We start from the raw sequence: 23,285 nt of genomic DNA, 5'->3' as shown, positions 1-23,285 counted from the left end.
TTCTATTCCCTACTTTTCCTAGCGGGCCAACAACCAGCTGGAGACAGAAATACACGTGTCCCTAAGATCCTTGTTTACTAAACGACCGAGAGCTTTCTGGGAATTGTTGTTCCTCAACTGGGCATGGGCGTTGCTAGAAGAAAAGAGAAAACAACAACGCCCACAACCCTCTTCGGCTCCGGGGAGGCGGGCTCAAGGTCCATCTTACCAACGCCCTCCTCCCCACTTTGACTGGCTCCCCCGCAGGCCAATGGAGCGCGCGGAAGGCATCAAAACAAGTCTTGTTTTTCCCCTTCAGCTGGACCCCCGACGAGGCGGTGCCGCCGTCCAATGAGTGGCAAGGAGTTCCTCGACGGGCGTTCCCACCAGCCATTCAGAGGCCGAGCCTGAAGGAAAAGGGGCGGGAACTTCGAGCGAGGGAAGGAAAAGGGGGAGAGAAGAGGGGGAAAAAAAGCTGTAGGGAGTCCTGTAATGGCGACGGGGCTGGTAAGTACCTCAGAAGTTTTGAAGTGTTCCGAGACGGGGGGAAGTTGGCGGGTATAACTGGGAAACGGGCGACTTTCGTCGTTGGGCGGGCTGCCAATGAGGGGAGAGACGCCGCCGAGGAAGGAACAGGGGACTCCGTTGTCATTCTTCAGCTTAAGACGGAGAAAAATGAACGGGGAATGAAAAGTCTCGGGGATTCCTGAGGCGACTTGAGGGAATTTCTTAACAAATGAGGCCAACGCGATGATGTTTACCTCACGGCTCACAGTTATGAGGCGTTTTTACCTCCGGGTCTCCTTCTCACGCTAATTTCTCGGTCCCTTTGGGCCCCTCAGGAGCCTTTTGGCCGAGGGCCCCCCCTCCGACCTCGGGGACGAGCGCCCCTCCCCCACCGCCTTCCCTCCGCTGTTGTTACGCACTTCTGAATGAATGGGGCCTTTCGGCGCATGCGCCCTGAAGAGAAAAAGTTTATAAACAAGGGCCTCTGCCAGGCGTCGGGCACGTGACTCGAAAGAAGAGGGGGGCAGGGAGCGAGAGAGGCTGTGACAGCGCCCGCCCCTCAGCTCGGAAAGGGACCAATCAGCGCCGCGGGGGCGCCTTCCGCCCGCGGCGCGTGACCTGTCAACGGTCTTCTTTCCCCCGCCCTCCTCTTGGTGGAACGCGCTTCTGCGTGAGGGGCGGGGCCCTTTTCGCCCCGCCCCTCAGCTCTGAATGCGGAAGTGTTCTAGTCTGTGGTGGGAGCCTAACAGCTGTTTTAGAAACATAGAACATTGACGGCAGAAAAAGACCTCATGGTCCACCTAGTCTGCCCTTATACTATTTCCTGTATTTTATCTTAGGATGGATATATGTTTATTCCAGGCATGTTTAAATTCAGTTACTGTGGATTTACCAACCACGTCTGCTGGAAATTTTGTTCCAAGCATCTACAGATCTTTCAGTCAAATAATATTTTCCCACGTTGCTTCTGATCTTTCCCCCAACTAACCTCAGATTGTGTCCCCTTGTTCCTGTGTTCACTTTCCAATTAAAAACACTTCCCTCCTGAACCTTATTTAACCCTTTCACAGTCTACAGAGAGGGGTGGCATACAAATCTAATAAATAATAATAATAATAATAATAATAATAATAATAATAATAATAATAATAACGATTTTGATCTTGTCCCCCCTTTGCCTTCTGTCCTCCAGACTATACATATTGAGTTCATTAAGTCTTTCTTGATAAATGTTATTCTTAAGACCTTCCACCATTTTTGTAGCCCGTCTTTGGACCCGTTCAATTTTATCAATATCTTTTTGTAGGTGAGGTCTCCAGAACTGGACACAGTATTATTCCAAATGTGGTCTCATCAGTGACCAGCAGCGGGATGTTTTTCAGCGATGGGGCCAGTCTGCTCCTTTTTTTTCCTGGAGTATTTCTCCCCTCCCTTTAGCCTTATTTCTGAATCTATTGCAAGTGACTCTGGCCTGCAGCCAGTGAAATTTTAACATCTGTGATTGAATGATAGGATGAATGTGAATGATTGGGTTTTTAAGTAGAATAGAATTCTTTATTGGCCAAGTGTGATTGCACACACAAGGAATTTGTCTTTGGTGCTTATGTTCTCGGTGTACATAAAAGAAAAGATACATTTGACAAATGTATTGGGGTTTAGAATTTAAACTATATGTTTTAGTATGGAAGTTTTTTAGTGTGTTTTAATTTTCATCGATGATTTTGTATTTACTTGTTGTGAGCCGCCACCCTGACTCTCAGGAGAAGGGCAGCCTAGAAATCAAATAAATAAATAAATGAACAAGTTTTGCCTTTAAAGACATTATGTTCCCAAGGGGTTGCCACAAAGAAGAGAGATTTGATCGATTCTCCAAAACACCAGATGGCAGGACAAGAAGCAATGGATGGAAATCAATCGAGGAGAGAACCAATCTTAACCGAAGGAGAAATTTCCTCATGGTTAAATATACTTCGTTGACGTATTCCTGATGGAACAATCAATCAGTGGAAAGAGTTGCTTCCAGAAGCTGTAGGTGCTCCACCATCACTGGGAGGATTTCAGAAGAATTTGGACAGCCATTGGACTGAAAGGATGTAGGGTTTCTGCTAGAGTGGGGAGTTGGATTCAAAGACCTCAAGGCCCCTTCCAATTCTGTTCTATCACCAGAATCTTGAGGAATTGCTGTTTAAGATTATTTCTTTACAGTCCTTGATTTATTTAACAATCATTGGGCTAAAGGTAACCCCAAGTTTAACACTTAGACCAGTAGTTCTTAACCTGGGGGTCGGGACCCCTTTGAGGGGGTCGAATGACCATTTCACTGGGGTCGCCTAAGACCATTAGAAAAGACAAATTTCCTATGGTGTTAGGAATTAAAGTTTCTATTCTGGTGGTTTGGAGCATATTTTTATAATCCGACCAATCAGGTGCTTACAGTGGGTGTGTCCCTCTGACCTTCCTGCAATCAGCATAAAGCTCTGTTAGGAGAATTGACGCTAGACTTATGGTTGTGGGTCACCACAACATGAGGAACTGTATTAAGGGGTCGCAGCATTAGAAAGGTTGAGAACCACTGACTTAGACCAGCAATCTAGAAGTAAACAACACCCCAATCAAGGAACTATCAACACAGATGAACAAGCTAACAGTAAACAACAGCCTAATCAAGGAACCCCCAAGACCACTCCCACCAGCACTGATAGATTGAGGCACCAGTATATAAAAACAACATCAAGCCTGACTTCCCTGTAGCACTGATGATATTACCTAGTTGGGTAATTAAATGTGTACAAGAAACCACCAAACTCGGAGAGCACCAGGGACTTCCCAACTATCAGTCACCTCAACCATTCAAGGGAGTCTAGGTGTCACACGGCATACTAAAACAAGTTAAAAGCATTCTATGAAGGAAGGAAATGTCAAAAAACATGGAGCCTGCAGGACGAATATTTGGGCGATTTGACTTTGGATAGATGCAAAGTTTGCATGACGGCAGTTTTGAGAGCCACCTTTGAGCAAGTGACAATGCTTGGCTAGCTGTAGAAACAAAGCATTAAGAGGACTCTGGATGGAAAACTACAAGGCATGGCAAGGCTATAGAGTCTCCAACCCCCAGTTCGTTGACCAGGATTGGGCTACAGCATGCCAGAAACCGAGCCACATAAACAAGCAAGGCCCCATCCACAGTTTGCTGGCGGCATGCAAAACCACACCCCTCCAATCCGTGAAAAAAAAACCCCTCTCCATGGAATTGGTCCCTGGTGCCCAAAAGATTGAGGAGGAGTGTGGGCTGGAGAAAGAAGTTTTTAAAAAAGAAAACCTCTTCCATATTGCATTCAAGAAGAGTAATATGCATGGATATGTCTATGGCTTCTACGAAGAGCCAGTCTGGTGTACAATACTAGTGAAGGTGTTGGCCTGCAAACCAGGAAACTCCCGAGTTCCAGTTCTGCCTTGGGCATGAAAAACTGGCTGGGTGGCTTTGGGACAGCTGTTTTCTAGCCTAGCCAATTCACTTCATAGGGTTGTTATGCGTAAAATAGGAAGAGGAAAGAGTGTTTGGTATGTTTGCTGCTTTGAGTTGTATGTGGGGGGGAAAAGCAGAATAAAAATCTAAAGCAAAAACAGTCATCAGAAATTGAGAATGACTCAGAGAAGAATGAGGTTGGGATGCAATCACATCTTAGCAATAACCTTAGCCTTAGCATTATATACCACTTCACAGTGCTTTATAGCCCTCTCTTAAGTGGTTTACAGAGTCAGCATATATTGCCCCCAACAATCTGGGTCCTCATTTTAACCCACCTCGAAAGGATGGAAGGCTGAGTCAGCCTTGAGCCTGGTGAGATTCGATCTGCCAAACTGCTGGCAGCTGGTGATCCGCAGAAATAGCCTGCACTACTGCACTCTAACTATTGTGCCATGTTGATAAATCATCCTCCTTTTCCCAAAGGCCAGCAAGCCAGAGGCAAAAATAAAAGTCTTACAAGAATACAAAGTTAAAATGCACTGGACAGGTAAGATAGCATAATTAGTTCAAGGAATACCAGTGGCTATTTAGTGACAAGAATGCCACTCAGTTACCAGGAGAATTAAATCAAAAGAGCATAATGTAGTCAAAAAGTGACTACAAAAACAGAAATTGAGGTTGTGAATCTCTTTGTGTATTTTTTTTTAAATCCACAATTAAATGTTTGTAGAAAATGTTTAGGAAAGTTGTTTGTTTATTTGTATATAGATATGCCAAGTATAAAAACATCAACATTAGTACAAATAGTTCATTTTTCATTTGAATCTTATTTGGAAAAGAAGCAATGATGTAATGTAATAGAATAGAATTTTTATTGGCCAAGTGTGATTGGACACACAAGGAATTTGTCTTGGTGCAGATGCTCTCAGCGTACATAAAATAAAATATACATTTGTCAAGAATCATGTGGTACAACACTTAATGATTGTCATAGGGGTCAAATAAGCAATGAGGAAGCAATATCAATAAAAATCTTAGGATATAAGCAACAAGTGACAGTCATACAGTCAACATGGGAGGAAATGGGTGAAAGGAATGATGAGAAAAACTAGTAGAATAGAAGTGCAGATTTAGTAGAAAGTCTGACAGTGTTGAGGGAATTATTTGTTTAGTAGAGTGATGGCGTTCGGAAAAATGATCTGTCCTTTTAGCTTGGAATGTCAGATTGATGCCTCCCTTGAATGCGATAGTCTATTCAGATTTCTTTATTCCAATGAATAAATTTGGGGATAGGCACATAGGATGACCAATACCAGTACTTTGATACAGTACTGTTTTTAGATACAACAGTATGTATCTGTAGCTTTTCTGGCATGCTATGCTTAACATATGTTATGTTAAGGTACTTGGAACTTTGGGCATATGGCAGAACTCTGATAGGTTCATAGGCCATTTCTAAGGAAGATAAGCAAACAATTCATGACAGCTGAGGGCACTTTGGTTTACAGGTCTTATGTTATTAAAGAATCTGGTCATTTTTACTCGAACTAAAAGTTTACCATAGTGCTTGCTACTGCTTAAAATCACCGGGGACTTGCTTATGTAACAGTCACACATTTGGCTTCTAAACGATGGGAAAACTGAGCATTTTATGTAGCAGGTTTAGCTAAGTGTCATCTCTGTGAAAATATTGTGTTTATTTGATATTCTCAATTCTCCCTACCTGTGATGTTTCTGGTTATTGTCTTTAGAGTGCATTGAACATTTTAGGATTTCCAAACTAAAATGAACTGTTGCACTGAACTATTTAAAAAAAGCAAGATATGAAGTGTAGGAAAAATAATTAAATTAATTATTATTAAGAATTATTATTATAATTAAGAATGCTTGAGCTGGCATAGTTTCTAGAGGTAGTGCAATAAAAGATCTTTAAATCTCTTTCCTGTCATTTTTCCACATGCTTGAACAACACACAGTGTTCTATAATAAATAAAGTATATATAAATATATAAATTAAATACTGTAGTTTTCGAAGTTTAAAATGCACCTTCTTCTCCCCTAAAAAAGAGTGGAAATGTTGGTGCATCTTGTACACAGAATATAGCCAATTTTGGACTCCTGGAGCCCTGCCCCCATGTCCCATTTTTGCAAAAAACAGACCTGTTTTTTGCAAAAATTGAGTGTGCAGAGGGTTTGGGAGGCTTGCAGAGTGTTCCTGGGGGCTGAGGAGGACAAAAACCTTTTTTTCTTACTTACCTCTTTGGTTCGTCTTATACATTGGTGCATCTTATAGTCCGAAAAATACAGTATCTTATGAGAAGACAAGCATCTGTGTTCTGAAAGGTCACTTCTCTGATTGTGAATCAGATTTGTTTTGGGGTTTTTTGCTGTGGGATGGTCAGGACTTTATAACAATTTTATGGATAGAATAATTAACCTTTACTTGTTTATTGTTAGTCTTGCATGAGGCCATCCACTCCCAATTAAAACACTGTGCGAATCAGTTTTTATTTTTTGCTCTTACTGGTTGCCCTTAACTTTCCAAGGGGGAAAAAAAAGACTTAAAAGTGACCTACCACAAAACATTGCTGTGTGTTTATGTTTCAATTGTCAGCTGTGGCCTTTCCCAGATTTTATTTTTTCATCCAAGAGTTCCCTCCCTCTTTGAGTTCTTAAAATGGCAAATACTTGAAGTGAAATGTGTCTGAATACTTTAGCTAACTCTGTGAATAATTCTTGTTCCAGTCAGATAATTTGAAGCACCCTACAATGGTTTGGGAAATAAAGACAAACCAGATGCCCAGTACGGTGCAGAAAGTCCTGTTGGTGATGGACAAGAGAACTCCAGGAATGAGTGAGGCCCTGGACTTACTGAAGTGTAATGAGAATATTCCGTCTTCTCCCGGATATGCGTCCTCTGACGAACATATGGAACTCGGTAAGTATCCATTCAACATTCTGGCCTTTTAAAGGACAGTTCCTTTAAAAACTCAATGCAGGTCGTCCTCGACTTACAACCACATTTGAGCCCAAGGTTTCTATTGGTAAGTAAGACATTTGTAGTTTCCCCCCCTTTTACAGTCTTTCTTTTTAGGGATTCTTGTCAAATTGTTGCACTTGATAAGTAGGTACCCGATTGTTAAGTGAATCTAGTTTTCCCCATCCACTTTGCTTGTCAGAAGGTCACATGATCTTGGGACACAGCAACGGGGCTACCTTTGAAAAGTGTTCGGAAACTCCAGATCGTGCAGAATGCAGCTGCGAGAGCAGTCATGGGCTTCCCTAGGTATGCCCATGTTTCACCAACACTCCGCAGTCTGCATTGGCTGCCGATCAATTTCAGGTCACAATTCAAATTGTTGGTTATGACCTTTAAAGCCCTTCATGGCATTGGACCAGAATATCTCCGGGGCCGCCTTCTGCCGCACGAATCCCAGCGACCAGTTAGGTCCCACAGAGTGGGCTTCTCCGGGTCCCGTCGACTAAACAATGTTGGTTGGTGGGCCCCAGGGGAAGAGCCTTCTCTGTGGCGGCCCCGGCCCTCTGGAACCAACTCCCCCCAGAGATTAGAACTGCCCCTACTCTCCTTAAAACCCACCTTTGTCGTCAGGCATGGGGGAACTGAGACATCTCCCCCGGGCATATACAATTTATGCATGGTATGTTTGTATGTATGTTTGCTTAGTAAATGGGGTTTTTAAATATTGTAAACTACAATTTAGATTTGTTATGAATTGTTTTATTCTGTTGTGAGCCGCCCCGAGTCTGCGTAGAGGGGCGGCATACAAATATAAATAAATAATAAATAAATAAATAAATAAATAAATGGACATAATTATAAACCAGTTGCTAAACATCTGGATTTTGATCAGGTGGTCACGGTGAGGCTGCAAAGACCATAACTGAACTACCAGTAATCTTTTCTGCTGTCCTCACCACTCTCGCACAGCCTTCCTGTCCGAATGCCTCCAAATCACATAGTAATACAGAGAAAACAGAGACTATAGAAGAACTGAAATCATAACGGAAAGAGAGAAAGGCAACGTGAAGGATAAATATGTAGAAAACGCAGCAGAGAGGTTGACAGAAGTTTGGGAAATACGGAGCGTGACAGACCCCCACCCTGTCTTCACTGGACCACTCATGACCTGGGGACTTTGCATCCCCTGGAGGCCTCCGATTTTTTATTCCTAGTCCAGGCAGTGTGACATGGTAGCTTAAAAGAAATGAAAATATACTGAGTTTAAGATGATAGCTAGAGTGTATGGCTTATAACCAAGATAATTGTCCTGGCTGAAGCTCGGTAGGAAAGAATCAGGGATCATAAAAACAAACAGAATCACCTCCCGGAAACGAGTAGCATCAAACCAGTTTTGCTGTCCTGTGAAGAAATTTGGATGCAGATTTCCATGAAGCTCCAAGAGTTTTAAGATCAGTGGTGGGATTTAGCCGGTTTGGGGGAACCAGCAGTTGCGACCCGCAGGTGGGCCCGGCCCAGCGCCCCCCCCCCCAGCGCTATATCACGAGCAAAGTGCATGCGTGGAAGGCATGCGGAAGGGTAGGGGTAGGGTTAACGCACTCACATTTTCAGTGCTGGGCAAATCAGTTGTTAAATTATGCGAAGCCCATCTCTGGTTGAGATTATTATTATTATTATTATTATTATTATTATTATTATTATTATTATTATTATTAATTAGATTTGTATGGCGCCCCTCTCCAAACACTCGGGATGGCTCATAACAACCATAAAAAACAGTATAGACAATGGAACAAATCTAATAATAAGAATTAAATTAAAAAACCCAACTGTTAAAAAAAACCATACAACACATACATACCAAACATAAAATATAAGAGAGCCTGGGGGAAATGTCTTAGAGATCCATAAGTGCTGGGCCTCATGATTTTTGACCAATGTATCTTTTCTTTTATGTACACTGAGAGCATCTGCACTAAAGACAAATTCCTTGTGTGTGTAATCACACTTGGCCAATAAAGAATTCTATTCTGTTCTGTTCTATTCTATTCTATTCTATTCTGATTTCATAGCTTCTGAAAATTGACTTTTATAAATTAAAAGTTTAAAATGACCTTTTACTACATGTTCTAAGTAAAGGGGATCTCCAAACTTGGCAACTTTTAAGACTTGTGGATTTCTCAACTTCTACCACGTGTGGCAGAGAAATTCTGGGAGTTGACGCCCAAAAGCCTTAACGTTGCCAAGTTTGGAGCTCCCTGTTTCTAAGTGATATTTTTTTGCACTATGGGATTCAGTGTCAAATTTCAGTTTGGGATCCTTCAGTCTCTTAAAATTGTCTGCCCAAATATTTTACTTTTCGAGATCTAATTTCATAGACCTCTAAAAAAAACACAAAAAGACAAGAATCACACTCAGATTAAAAGCCCCATCAAACTGAATTAACCATGCTTGAGGATTTACTTTCTGTAGTTTGTTTTTAAGTTGTGATCTCAGCCAAAGATTGTATGGTAGGTTTTTTTTTTACTCAGAATATGTGATAATGGCTAATTGAAAACCAATCATAATTTCATCTCAACATTATTATTATTATTATTACTGTTGTTGTTGTTATTATTATTATTTATTATTTATTGGATTTGTATGCCGCCCCTCTCCGCAGACTCGGGGCGGCTAACAACAATGACATTCCTAAAGCAGAGAAAATTATATCATATTCTGGTAATGTGACTGTGTTAGAACAAACTGTGTTTGGAGAGGTTTGCTGCTGTATTGCCCAGACCAAAAATATCTATTTTTTCAGCTAAATTATAGGTCGCTGCAACCTTTCATTCCACTCTCATTATTCACAACTAAAATACTTCAGTCAGTTAAAATATGCACATTGGAGCCTGGCTATTGTCACATTTTGTGGTTATTTTCCATCCCTGGTCTTGGAGTGTATTCCCCTGTTGATGCAGCTTAGGATAGTGTTGGCTTTTTTAGCTGCTGCTGCACATTGTTGGCTCACTTTTAGTTGATTGTTCTAACAATCAGGTATACAGTGATCCCTCGAGTTTCGCGATCTCGATCTTCGCGAAACGCTATATCGTGATTTTTCCATCCGATGACGTCACTCTCTTCCTTTCTCATCTTTCTTTCTCTCTCTCTTTCTCTATCTTGCTTCTTCCTCTCTCACACTCTCTTCCTCCCTCTCTCATCTCTTTCTTTCCTTCTCTCTCTTTCTCTATCTCTCCCCCTCTTGCTGGCGGGCGGCGGGCGGGCGAGCGGGGGCATCAGCGAGGAGCCGGTGTTTCCCCTTTGCGTTGGCGGCTGGGAAACCCCGATCTTCGTCTGCTCGCTGCTGCTGCGCTACCAAGCAGATCAGCTGCTGGGCAGCCGAAGGAACCTTCCCTGGGTCTTCCCGGCCGCCCACGCAAAGGGGAAACCCCGGCTCCTCGCTGATGCCCGCCGCTCGCTCGCCCGCCAGCAAGAGGGGGAAGACCCAGGGAAGGTTCCTTCGGCCGCCCAGCAGCTGATCTGCTCGGTAGCGCAGCAGCAGCGAGGAGCCGAATCGGGTTTCCCCTTTGCGTGGGCGGCTGGGAACGCAAACTCCACCATCTACGCATGCGCGGCCATAGAAAAAAAGGGCGCGAATGCGCAGATGGTGTTTTTACTTCTGCAACCCTACATCGTGAAAAATCGATTATCGCGAGGGGTCTTGGAACGGAACCCTCGCGATAATAGAGGGATCACTGTATAAGCCTAAATGCTATTGTTCTCTGTCGGAATGAATTTGACCTGCTACCTTTTTTCATTGACAGATGACCTCCCTGAATTGCAGGCGGTTCACAGCGATTCCACCCCACCCGCCCTCTTCCAGCTAAGTGCTCATGTCTCACATCAGGAATACGCAAGGCCTTCTTGGAACCAACACACCTCAGGCGGCAGCCCAGGAAGCGCTTCCCCGGGCGAGGATGGCGTGAACTGGTTGACGGAGTTGGCGAATATAGCCACCAGCCCTCAAAGCCCTCTCATGCAGTGCCCGTTTTATGACACGTATGGAATATTGTTATAGTTGTTTTCTCTACAAATGTGGCAGACTTGCTTCAAGGTTCCTGTTTTTGCATTAAAAAGGTGGAGGAAGAGAGAGAGGGAATGAGTGTTGTATGTATGGAGACCTCACCTACAAAAAGATATTGACAAAATTTGAATGGGTCCAAAGATGGACTACAAGAATGGTGGAAGGTCTTAAGCATAAAACGTATCAGGAAAGAGTTCATGAACTCCATCTGTCTAGTCTGGAGGACAGAAGGAAAAGGGGGGACATGATCGAAACATTTAAATATGTCAAAGGGTTAAATAAGGTTCAGGAGGGAAGTGTTTTTAATAGGAAAGTGAACACAAGAACAAGGGGACACAATCTGAGGTTAGGTGGGGGAAAGATCAAAAGCAACATGAGAAAATATTATTTTACTGAAAGAGTAGTAGATGCTTGGAACAAACTTCCAGCAGACGTGGTAGATAAATCCACAGTAACTGAATTTAAACATGCCTGGGATAAACATAGATCCATTGTAAGATAAAATACAGGAAACAGTATAAGGGCAGACTAGATGGACCAGGAGGTCTTTTTCTGCCGTCAGACTTCTATGTTTCTATGTGTGTGTGTGTTTGTGTGTGTGTATGCATGTATGTAAGGACAATGGTGATTTATTATTTTCATTCTAGTTGGAGCTCAGTTTGGTGTTCAAAATGTAGTGGGAATAATGAACCGTCATTACATAGATGCAGGCAGCCCTTGACTTACTACAGGTCATTTAGTGACCGTTTGAAGGTACAACGGCACTGAAAAAAGTGATTTATGGCAGTTTTACACACTTAGACAAACTCTATTCAAATACAAACCTTAAGAATTGGCACAGGTAGTCCTCGACTTACAAAGGTTCATTTGGTGACCATTCAAAGTTACGATAGCACTTACAACTGCTGCAGCTTCCCCAGGGTCACGTGATCACAATTCAACACACCCTTGGCAAGTGACTCATATTTATGACGGTCGCAGTGTTCCAGGATCATGTGAACCCCTTTGACAACCTTCTGACGAGCAGTGCGATTGGCGAATGCCAGATTCACTCCAACAGCTGTGACAAGAAAGATCGTAACCTGGGGCAAGATTTGCTTTATCTGGCTTGGCAACAGAAATTTGGGGCTCAGTTGGGGTTGTAAGTTGAGGACTACCTATACATAATTCTGGAGCTGCCATGTTTCCACTATAAACAGAAAGAGGTACATTGCCCACATGTAATGCGGAGCGTTAACTGTACCCTGAACTAAAGAGGGCTACTGACATGTTGTAGAACCTTGTGATGGGCAGCAAAGTGAGTAGACATTAGAAATTTCCCCTTTTCTGCTATCACTCAAAGGGCACTAGAATGTAGACCCTAGTAGCCTGACAACTGGATGATTAACTTCCATTTTTAAAAATATTCCTACTGAACTGTTGAAAATACATCATTTTGTGCAACATCTTTCAGCTGTGGCGAGGGGGGCGTTTGCCCAGGTTCGCCTTGTGCACCAGTTGCGACCCTACTTGGACCGGGAGTCACTGCTCACAGTCACTCATGCCCTCATCACCTCGAGGCTCGACTACTGTAACGCTCTCTACATGGGGCTACCTTTGAAGAGTGTTCGGAAACTTCAGGTCGTGCAGAATGCAGCTGCGAGAGCAATCATGGGCTTCCCCAAATATGCCCATGTTACACCAAGTCTGCATTGGTTGCCGATCAGTTTCCGGTCACAATTCAAAGTGTTGGTTATGACCTATAAAGCCCTTCATGGCACCGGACCAGACTGTCTCAGGGACCGCCTTCTGCTGCAAGAATCCTAGCGACCAGTTAGGTCCCACAGAGTGGGTCTTCTCCGGGTCCCGTCAACTAAAGAATGTCGCTTGGCGGGACCCAGGGGAAGAGCCTTCTCTGTGGCGGCCCCGGCCCTCTGGAACCAACTCCCCCCAGAGATTAGAATTGCCCCCACCCTCCTTGCCTTTCGTAAGCTGCTTAAAACCCACCTCTGCCGTCAGGCTTGGGGGAACTGAACTACCCTTTCCCCCCTAGGTCTATACATGTATGGTATGTTTGTGTGTGTGTTTGGTTTTAAATAAGGGTTTTTTAATTATTTTAAACATTAGATTTGTTATATGCTGTTTACTACTGTTGTTAGCCGCCCCGAGTCTACGGAGAGGGGCGGCATACAAATCAAATAAATAAACAAACAAATAAATAAACAAACAAAGAAACAAAACAACTAGGTCAGCCATGAAAGCTTTAAAAGAATGAAATTGTACGAGACATTATCCAATTATTACTTGATCTAGGATCAAGGATATGAAAACTTCAGATTGCCATGCTGATTCAAGAGGCAATTAAATCCCAAAGATCCACCCACAGCCGCTTAAATAAGTACGTGGGCTTTGAAATCCCTCCAGAAATCCTAAGCAAACTGGCACCCAAAGAAACACACCAAATGAGCAAAACAGATCTGTAATCAGTTCTCCTGTTCTTGGCTCAACTAAAAATACTTCCTTGCTGAGACTGATCTGTTAATTATTTTCTTGGAACTTAAAAGCGATGTGTGGCTGGCTCTTCATAAAAGAAGCACTAGTTCTCTTCTGTAAATAGCAATGTTGATTCGAATATTTGGTCTTGAGATAATGGGTATGATCCATCCAGGAGAAGAACAGATCCCCAGCTTGGAGTTAAACCATGGAATCCTTGGTGTTTTTTGAGCTTGGTTGTTTTCTTCGAGGTGATTCCTCACCAGGCCAGGTAGATTACAACTTCAGCACCGTTGCTACGGGATCCAATCTGGCTTGATCACCAGGACCAGAGATTTAATCTTACGAGCTTTCAGGATTTGTATCCTTTAGCAGATATACAGTGTTCCCTCGATTTTTGCGGGTTCAAACTTTGCGAATAGCCTATACCGCGGTTTTTCAAAAAATATTAATTAAAAAATACTTTGCGGGCTTTTTTCTATGCCACGGTTTTTCCCCGCCCGTTGACGTCATACGTCATCGCCAAACTAATAATTTTTGCAAATAAATTACCAAAAATAATTAATTATTGTTAATAAATAATTACGTTTATAAATATCAGGATCACTAAGTGTCTTATTCAATGGTGAGTACCAGTAATTATGGTGAGTAAATGGTTGTTAAGGGAATGGGAGATGGTAATTTAGGGGTTTAAAGTGTTAAGGGATGGATTGTGATACTGTTCATCGCCAAAAATGGTGTATTTACTTCCGCATCTCTACTTCCCGGAAATTCGACTTTCGTGGGCAGTCTTAGAAAATCGAGGGAACACTGTACTCTTAACAGATTTACAGATTAACAAAAGGGAATTGTAGGTCATCTAGTCCAGGGGTCCCCAACCACCGGGCCGCGGACCAGTACCGGGCCGCGGGGCATGTTGCACCAGTCCGTGGAGTCAGCAGCTGCCGGCCCTCATGCCGCCACCCCCTCCCTCCAGCGCTTCGCCTCCCGCGGGGCAAGAGGCCTCAGGAGGCAGGTTCTGCCGGCCACAGGACGATGGATGGGACAGAGGGGCGGGCAGGACCGAGAGGCTCAAGCCTCTTTTGGCTTCTGCTGCGGGGCGCTTTTGCGTTTTTGGCTGGGGGGAGGCAGGACGGCCAGCCTGACCCCCTCTCTCCAGTGCTTAGCTCCCGCTGGGCAAGAGGCCTCGGGAGGCAGGTTCTGCCGGCCACAGGACGATGGATGGGACAGAGGGGCGGGCAGGACCGAGAGGCTCAAGCCTCTTTTGGCTTCTGCCGTGGGGCGCTTTTGCGTTTTTGGCTGGGGGGAGGCAGGACGGCCAGCCTGACCCCCTCTCTCCAGCGCTTAGCTCCCGCTGGGCAAGAGGGCTTGGGAGGCAGGTTCTGCCGGCCACAGGACGATGGCGGGAAAGAGGGGCGGGGAGGACCAGCACCCCCATGCTTAATCCCGCCCCCAACCACGCCCCTTTCCGCCCCCACTGGGCCATAGAAAAATTGTCTTGCTGAAACTGGTCCCTGGTGGAAAAAACGTTGGGGACCACTGATCTAGTCCAACCCCTCCACCCAAGCAGGAGACCCTGCACCATTTCTGACAAAGGGCAGTCCAGTCTCTTCTCGAAAGCTTCCCATGGTGAAGTTCCCACAACTTCTCTTCCATGGGTTGATTGCTCTCACTGTCAGAAAATTTCTCCTTATTTCCAGGTTGAATCTCTCCTTGTTCAGTTTCCATCCATTATTCCTTGTCTGGCCTTCAGGTGCTTTGGAAAATAGCTCGACCACTCCTCTCTGTGGCAGCCCCTCAAATATTGGAAGACTGCTATCATGTCATCCCTGGTCCTCCTCTTCCCTAGACCAGTATCATCTTGGTTGCTCTTCTCTGCATCCTTTCCAGTGTCTCAACATCTGTTTTATACCAAAACTGGATGCAGTACTCTAGGTGTGGTCTTACTGAGGCTTCATAGAGTGGTATTAGTACCTCACTTGATCTGGAGCTACTAGCACCTCACCCATTCTGGTAGAGAAGCTCCCTGAGGTTGGTTGGGCTGAAGCACCAGTCCTGGTGACCGACCCAGATTGGATCCTTCAACATTATCTTGGGACATGTACATTCGCCTTCATTCACTGTTGCTGGAGACGTTGGGTTATGAATTGCCTGCAATAAAACAACCAACCTTGGAGACTTCGAAGGATTCCATAATGGGATGCTTAGTTAGGGTAACTTAGTTAGGATAACTTAAGTAATTTAATTAATGAATTAATGAAATAATTAACTATTTGCTCTCCAGGGCTTTTTTTTTTGTAACTGAATGGGGAAGAAAGAGCAGCAACGATTTAAAATTTGAGCGTAAAAGTAAAAAAACAACACTTTATAGATATTTTCTGTGGCTTAAAAATAAGCCTGAATGATTCAGGTGGGGGGGGGGGAGGCTATTTGGAGCTGCACCAGTATTGGTAAAGGAGCTTTCACGTTGTGACAGAATTGCTAACCTGTTATTCTTTGTGTGTCTTCTTCCCTTCCTTGACCAACGTCAATTCACACATTCTTTCTTTCTTTCTTAGGTCGTCTCCGGTTCATTTACTAGCTACAAGCAAAAGTTTACATTCCTATGCACGCCCACCACCGGAATCTCCTCCAAATGAGACAGTTTATCCCAAGCATCACATCAAACATGAAAGGGTAAATTCTGTTACGTTAAAGTTGCCGAGCATCAGAAACATTAAAAAAAAAAACCCTCCTCTTAATACAGCATGACTGTATACGTCACTCCTTTATATGTGTGTTTATTTAACAGCTAAAGGAATAGATCTGGTGTTGCAATGGACAGTTCAGATGAACTAGAAATGTTACAAATTAGCAAAAGTCCCATTTGATGCTTGGATTAGGGTCAAATATAGTGAACGAAAAGCAGAGATTCCCAGAGGTGCTTTTTCCAAAGGCAACTGGACTTTAGTTTTTCCCTGAAGACATTTCGCTTCAGTCAGAACTGAAGAAGCCTCTTGGATCAGCAGCAAAACGTCTTCAAGAAAAAAAGCACCTTTGGGACAACTGCCACTTGACTGGCAGTTGACTGCCACCAGGGTTCCTGCTTGGGCAGGGGGTTGAACTCGATGGCCTTCATGGTCCCTTTCAACTCTAACAATCAATCAATCAATCAATCAATCAATCAATAAACAAACAAACAAACAAACAAACAAACCATGACCTGGATGAGGGAGAATCTTCTTAGACAAAAAACCAGAAATGTTGCAGGGGACAAAACAGCAAAACAGATGGGAGATATGCTCATTTCCAGATTTTTCCATCAACCCATAGCTTGCGATTTGATTCTAGCCCAAGCAAAACATACTGGGACTTACTGGAAAGCATGAGCTGTCATTGGGAGGGCTCCTTGCATTGTCGTATCAGATTAATTGTGGGCTTGTAGGACTGCTGCCTGACGTTAATCGTGATAAGAAGTCGCAAAGATATAATTTTTATTTATTGGATTTATATTCCACTTCCAACTGCTTGTTCGTTGGAGTAAAATGTAGCCTCAAGGGATTAGATTTTAAAGAGAAAAAAATTAATAATAATAATTTATTGGATTTGTATGCCGCCCCTCTCCGTAGACTCGGGGCGGCTAACAACAATAATAAAAACAACATGTACAATCCAATAATAAAAAACAACTAAAAACCCCTATTATAAAACCAAACATACACACAAACATACCATGCATAACTTGTAATGGCCTAGGGGGAAGGGCTATTTCAACTCCCCCATGCCTGGCGGTATAAATGAGTCTTGAGTAGTTTACGAAAGACAGGGAGGGTTGGGGCAGTTCTAATCTCCAGGGGGAGTTGGTTCCAGAGGGCCGGGGCCGCCACAGAGAAGGCTCTTCCCCTGGGGCCCGCCAAACGACATTGTTTAGTTGATGGGACCCGAAGAAGGCCAACTCTGTGGGATCTTATCGGTCGCTGGGATTCGTGCGGTAGCAACTGACATTATTATTTATTATCATCATCATTAAATTTATTTGCCATCTATCTCTCCATGGAGCTACTCTAGGTGGCTCACAACCATAAGCTCAAAACAAAGAAATGAAAAGGGCATTTAAACAAAACAGAGCCAAAGTAATAGAACAACAAAACAAGGAAAAAAGAAAACAAAGGAGATATGTTGATATTAGTAATTATTATGTTACGTACTATGTTATGTACCTATGTAAGGAGTGCACAAGGGCTTTAGAAGCAACTAAGACTTGGGGATGAGGAATTCTGGGAGTTGAAGTCCACAAATCTTAAAAGTTGTCAAGGTTGGAGACCCCAACCTTGGAGCACAATTAGAAGGTAACAACATTTAGGAATACGCACGAAAGGCTTGGAAATTGTTAAGTAAAAAAATAAGTCCAGAAAGTTTTCTGTTTCAAGGGAGTCACATGAATCCACAATTTTGTCTGAGCAGATCCAGAAATCTATACGTGCAAACTGTGGTTTTATTTGTTCCAACAGACAAACAGTGAATCAGAGTCTGGCATTTTCTGTATGTCATCATTGTCAGACGATGATGATCTGGGATGGTGCCACTCTTGGCCTCCAACTGTTTGGCATTGTTTCCTTAAAGGTAAAAATAAAACTCCCCACCACATGACTGGGTTTGATACTCAGGTTCGTCTTTTACGGTTGCATTGAATTCTTTTTCTTTCTCCCCTCCCCTAAAAAACGAATAAATTAGGAACCCGCTTGTGCTTTCACAAAGGACGCGATCAAGAGTGGATCGATGTGGAGGATTTTGCTGAGCTGGCCGGCTACAGAAACGAAGTGGACGATTCGGTGGAGGCTTACAAAGTAAGCTCTTGAGTATTTCTCTTACTGCAATTTTAAAAAAAGGGGGGGAAATCAGAATAGACCCGGAAAAGCAGGCAACCAACCCTATTTCAGACAAGTGACTGCCCGGTCTCTTTTTTTAAAAATCCTCCAGCGATGGAGAACCCAAAACTTCTGGAGGCAAGCCATTCCCCTGGTTAATTGTCCTGACCATTAGGAAATTTCTCCTTAGTTCCAGGTTGCTTGTTTCCTTGATCAGTGCTTCCATCCATTAGTTCTTGTCCTGCCTTCTGGTGCTTTGGAAAACAAGTTGACCCTCCTCCTTCTTTGTGGCAGCCCTTCAAATATAGTGGTACCTCTAATTACGAACTTAATTCGTTCCATGACCAGGTTCTTAAGTAGAAATGTTTGTAAGAAGAAACTGCAAGCAGGGTGGAGGCCCTGTTTCCTCCTAGGAGATTCCTAGGGAGGCCCCATGGAGGCTTCTCCCTGCCTTTTCCGTCCCTGTTTCCTCCCAGAAGATTCCTACAGAAGCCCCATGGAGGCTTCTCCCTGCCTTTTCCAGCCGTTTCCTCCTAGGATATTCCTAGAGAGGCCCCACGGAGGCTTCTCCCTGCCTTTTCCGGCCCTGTTTCCTCCCAGAAGATTCCTACAGAAGTCCCACGGAGGCTTCTCCCTGCCTTTTCCAGCTGTTTCCCCCCAGGATATTCCTAGAGAGGCCCCATGGAAGCTTCTCCCTGCCTTTTCCGGCCCTGTTTCCTCCCATGAGATGCCTAGAGAGGCACCACGGAGGCTTCTCCCCGCCATTTCCGGTTTCAGTTTTGGAGGCTCGGGTTTGTAAATGGAAAATGGTTCTTGAGAAGAGGTGTTCTTAGGTAGAGGTACCACTGTACTAGAGTGCTGCTATTCTGTCACCTCTGGTCCTTCTTTTCTCTAGTCTAGCCAAACCCAATTTCTGCAACCAGGGAAGCATTTATGCAAAGGGAAAACATGTATGCAAATCCAGTAAATGCCACGAAGTAGTTCCCATAAACAGAGAAGTGACAGCATCCGAGAACAACACGGTGATACGATAGGAAGAAGGCTGCTTGCTTCCTTGCCCCGGAGTGTTGCAATTTCCCCAGGACCAGCAGATGGGCAGTAAATCACGTGCCTGTATTTGACACACACAAAAGTCCCGTTTCCCATAACTGCTGATTCATATGTACTCAACACAGTTTGTAGCAGCTCCTCCTGCCCCTTGTGGATGATCTAGCAAGCCATGCAACTCCCTTGAAAACCAGCCGTGATTGAGACCTTTAATTCCGTTGAGACAAGGAGGGGGCTCGGACGTTAGCGGGACCGCGATGGGGGCTGGGTTCCGAGGGCTCTCCGATAACGGTTGTGTCCCTGCAGGGCTACGGCGCTGACGGATTGAAACTGATATCGCACGGAGAGAGCGTTTCGTTTGGCGAGTCAGTGCTTAAGTTGACTTTTGATCCTGGCACAGCAGCCGAGGATTTACTCACGGCCGAGTGCAGACTAGATCACCCCTTCTATGTTAAAAATAAAGGTAAAGGAAAAAAGGTTCTCTTTTTTTTTTTCACAAAATGGACACACGGGTGGCCCTCGGCTTGGCACCGGTCGCCGATCTTAACATTTCTGTTGCTAAGTGAAAGGTTTGTTAAGTGAGTTAGGCCCCATTTGGCGACTTTTCTTGCCAGGCTGTGAAGTGAATCACTGCAGCTCTTTAGGTTAGCAACACGAATGTTAAGTGGATCTAGTTTGGATTTCGCCCATCAGAAGGTTGCAAAGGAGATCACGTGACCCTGGATCAGATTTCTGGATCTGGATTATGCCTATCTAATCGTTTCTTTTTGTTTTGTTTTGGTTCAGGTTGGTCTTCTTTTTACCCAAGCTTGACTGTGGTTCAGCATGGTATTCCATGTTGTGAAATGCACCTTGGTGACATTTGTCTACCTCGTGGACATCCTGAGGCCATAAACTTTGACGATTCTGGTGTTTTTGATACATTCAAAAGGTAATTCTTGAAGCAGAGGCTGTATAATTCTGGCCTTTCTTTCAAAAACAGTGGTATATGTTACCTAAAAACGCCTGTATCTGTACCTATGAACTTTTCTAGATAAGAACCGGGTGTTCAAGATTTTTTAGCCTCTTCTCAAGAACCATTTTCCACTTACAAACCTGAGCCTCCGAAACTGTAACCGGAAAAGGCAGGGAGAAGCCTGGGCGGGGCCTCTCTAGGAATCTCCTGAGAGGAAACAGTGCCGGAAAAGGTGGGGAGAAGCCTTTGTGGGGCTTCTCTAGGAATCTCCTGGGAGGAAACAGGACCAGAAAAGATGGGGAGAAGCCTCCGTGGGACCTCTCTAGGAATCTCCTGGGAGGAAACAGGGCTGGAAAAGGTGGGGAGAAGCCTCTGTGGGGCCTCTCTAGGAATCTCCTGGGAGGAAACAGTGCCGGAAAAGGTGGGGAGAAGCCTCTGTGGGGCCTCTCTAGGAATCTCCTGGGAGGAAACAGAGCCTGAAAAGGTGGGGAGAAGCCTCTGTGGGGCCTCTCTAGAAATCTTCTGGGAGGAAACAGAGCTGGAAAAGGCAGGGAGAAGCCTCTGTGGGGCCTCCCTAGGAATCTCCTGGGAGGAAACAGGGCTGGAAAAGGCGGGGAGAAGCCTCTGTGGGGCCTCTCTAGGAATCTCCTGGGAGGAAACAGGGCTGGAAAAGGCAGGGGAGAAGCCTCCGTGGGGCCTCTCTAGGAATCTCCTGGGAGGAAACAGGGCTGGAAAAGGTGGGGGGAAGCCTCTGTGGGGCCTCTCTAGGAATCTCCTGGGAGGAAACAGGGCTGGAAAAGTTGGGGAGAAGCCTCTGTGGGGCCTCTCTAGGAATCTCCTGGGAGGAAACAGAGCCTGAAAAGGTGGGGAGAAGCCTCTGTGGGGCCTCTCTAGAAATCTTCTGGGAGGAAACAGAGCTGGAAAAGGCAGGGAGAAGCCTCTGTGGGGCCTCCCTAGGAATCTCCTGGGAGGAAACAGGGCTGGAATAGGCGGGGAGAATCCTCTGTGGGGCCTCCCTAGGAGGAAACAGGGCTGGAAAAGGCAGGGGAGAAGCCTCTGTGGGGCCTCCCTAGGAATCTCCTGGGAGGAAACAGGGTCTCCACCCTCCCTGTGGTTTCCCCAATCACACACATTATTTGCTTTTACATTGATTCCTATGGGAAAAATTACTTCTTCTTACAAACTTTTCTATTTAAGAACCTGTTCACAGAACAAATTAAGTTCGTAAGTAGAGGTACCACTCTATGTGAAATTCTGCTTTTGGCATATGAGAGGTGTTTTTAAACTTTGAGTAAAAGCAAACAAATTGGATCATAATTCCCACATCCCTAAAATTCGGCTATCTCAGTTAAAGCGCATGCTCTTTTGAAAGCTGATGTTTTAAAGTAATAACATTTTTAATGCTATTTCTGGACATACATTTTATTTAATTGAAAATGCTAGCTTTACGTATCTTCCACTAGAGGGTGGAAGGCTACCAATTCTAGCCTGTGTAAACAGATTCTCTAAGTTGGAAGCCTTTGTTTAAAACAATTCCAGCAAATGTTATTTAGTTCTTCGGCTATAGTCCTGAAAGAAGAATAGGATAAAATTTAAGCTTATTTAATCAGACAATAAAGTCATTTGCATTTTTTTTATGATGCTGATTTTCACGGTAACAAAAGTGGGCTAATCCTTCACTGAAAAGACTTGCATGAGTAGTGAATCGATATTGTTATGTATGGGAACCTTGATGCTCTCTCAGCTTGGTGGTTTTCTTTTAGACATTTCATTACCCAGCTGGGTGACATCATCAATGGACTCAGTTTATATACACTGCTCAAAAGAAATAAAGGGAATACTCCAAGAACACATCCTAGATCTGAATGGATGAAATATTCTCATTGAATACTTTCTTCTGTACAAACTTGAATTTGCACAACAGCAGGTGAAATTGATTTACCTCCGGAACCGCCTGCTACCGCACGAATCCCAGTGACCGATAAGGTCCCAGAGTTGGCCTTCTCCGGGTCCCGTCGACTAAACAATGTCATCTGGTGGGCCCCAGGGGAAGAGCCTTCTCTGTGGCGGCCCCGGCCCTCTGGAATCAACTGCCCCCCGGAGATTAGAACTGCTCCTACCCTCCTTGTCTTTCGTAAACTACTCAAGACCCACCTATACCGCCAGGCATGGGGGATTTGAGACATCTTTTCCCCAGGCTCCTTATAATTTATGTTTGGTATGGGTTTTAATATGATAGGGTTTTAGTTATTTCTTTTAATATTAGATTTGTGCCACTATAATATTGTTTTTACCATTGTTGTGAGCCGCCCCGAGTCTTCGGAGAGGGGCGGCATACAAATCTAATAAATTGAATTGAATTGAAAAATTGATCGTCAATCAGTGTTGCTCAAAAAAGAAAGGGAACACTTGAAAAACACAATATAACATCAAACTTCTGTGAAATCAAACTGTCCACATAGGAAGCAACATTGATTGACAGTCAATTTCACCTGCTGTTGTGCACATTCAACTTTGTACAGAACAAAGTGTATTCAATGAGAATATTTCATCCATTCAGATCTAGGATGTGTTTTTTGAGCCTTTCCCTTTATTATTATTATTTCTGAGCAGTGTATTTGAGGGCAAGCCCAGAATTTGTTTCTAAAGCGACCTTTCTTTTCAGTTACGACTTTACGCCCATGGACTCCTCCGCAGTCTACGTGTTAAGCAGCATGGCGCGTCAACGGCGGGCTTCTCTCTCCTGCGGGGGTTCCGGGAGCCAAGACTTTGAAAGATCCGATTGTGGGTCTGCCCAATCCTCTATGTACGGCAAATCCGGCAAACACCACCACTCAGGGACTGCAAGTACTGTTAGTGCCACTTCTCCCAACAAATGCAAAAGACCAATGAATGCCTTCATGCTTTTTGCCAAAAGATACCGAGTAGAATATACTCAGATGTACCCAGGAAAAGATAACAGGTAA

The 23,285-nt window shown here is 44.2% G+C and overlaps 1 protein-coding gene across 1 annotated transcript in view; it reads left to right on the top strand.

The window, feature by feature from the left end:
• The first annotated feature begins 252 nt into the window (after positions 1-252).
• HBP1 (HMG-box transcription factor 1) overlaps positions 253-23,285 on the top strand; it is a 29,009-nt gene continuing 5,976 nt past the window's right edge. Inside the window, exons 1-9 of the mRNA XM_070755156.1 lie at positions 253-486; positions 6,701-6,893; positions 10,739-10,973; positions 16,029-16,146; positions 17,961-18,072; positions 18,184-18,296; positions 19,671-19,827; positions 20,151-20,295; positions 22,985-23,281. Of these exons, the coding sequence (XP_070611257.1) occupies positions 472-486; positions 6,701-6,893; positions 10,739-10,973; positions 16,029-16,146; positions 17,961-18,072; positions 18,184-18,296; positions 19,671-19,827; positions 20,151-20,295; positions 22,985-23,281 (1,385 nt within the window). The 5' untranslated portion in view covers positions 253-471. The remainder of the gene's footprint in view (positions 487-6,700; positions 6,894-10,738; positions 10,974-16,028; positions 16,147-17,960; positions 18,073-18,183; positions 18,297-19,670; positions 19,828-20,150; positions 20,296-22,984; positions 23,282-23,285) is intronic.

Source organism: Erythrolamprus reginae, chromosome 6 (assembly GCF_031021105.1).
Source record: "Erythrolamprus reginae isolate rEryReg1 chromosome 6, rEryReg1.hap1, whole genome shotgun sequence".
NCBI classification, from domain to species: domain Eukaryota; kingdom Metazoa; phylum Chordata; class Lepidosauria; order Squamata; family Dipsadidae; genus Erythrolamprus; species Erythrolamprus reginae.
The sequence above is the reverse complement of the archived record's forward strand: the minus strand, read 5'-3'. Positions and strand labels throughout refer to the sequence as shown.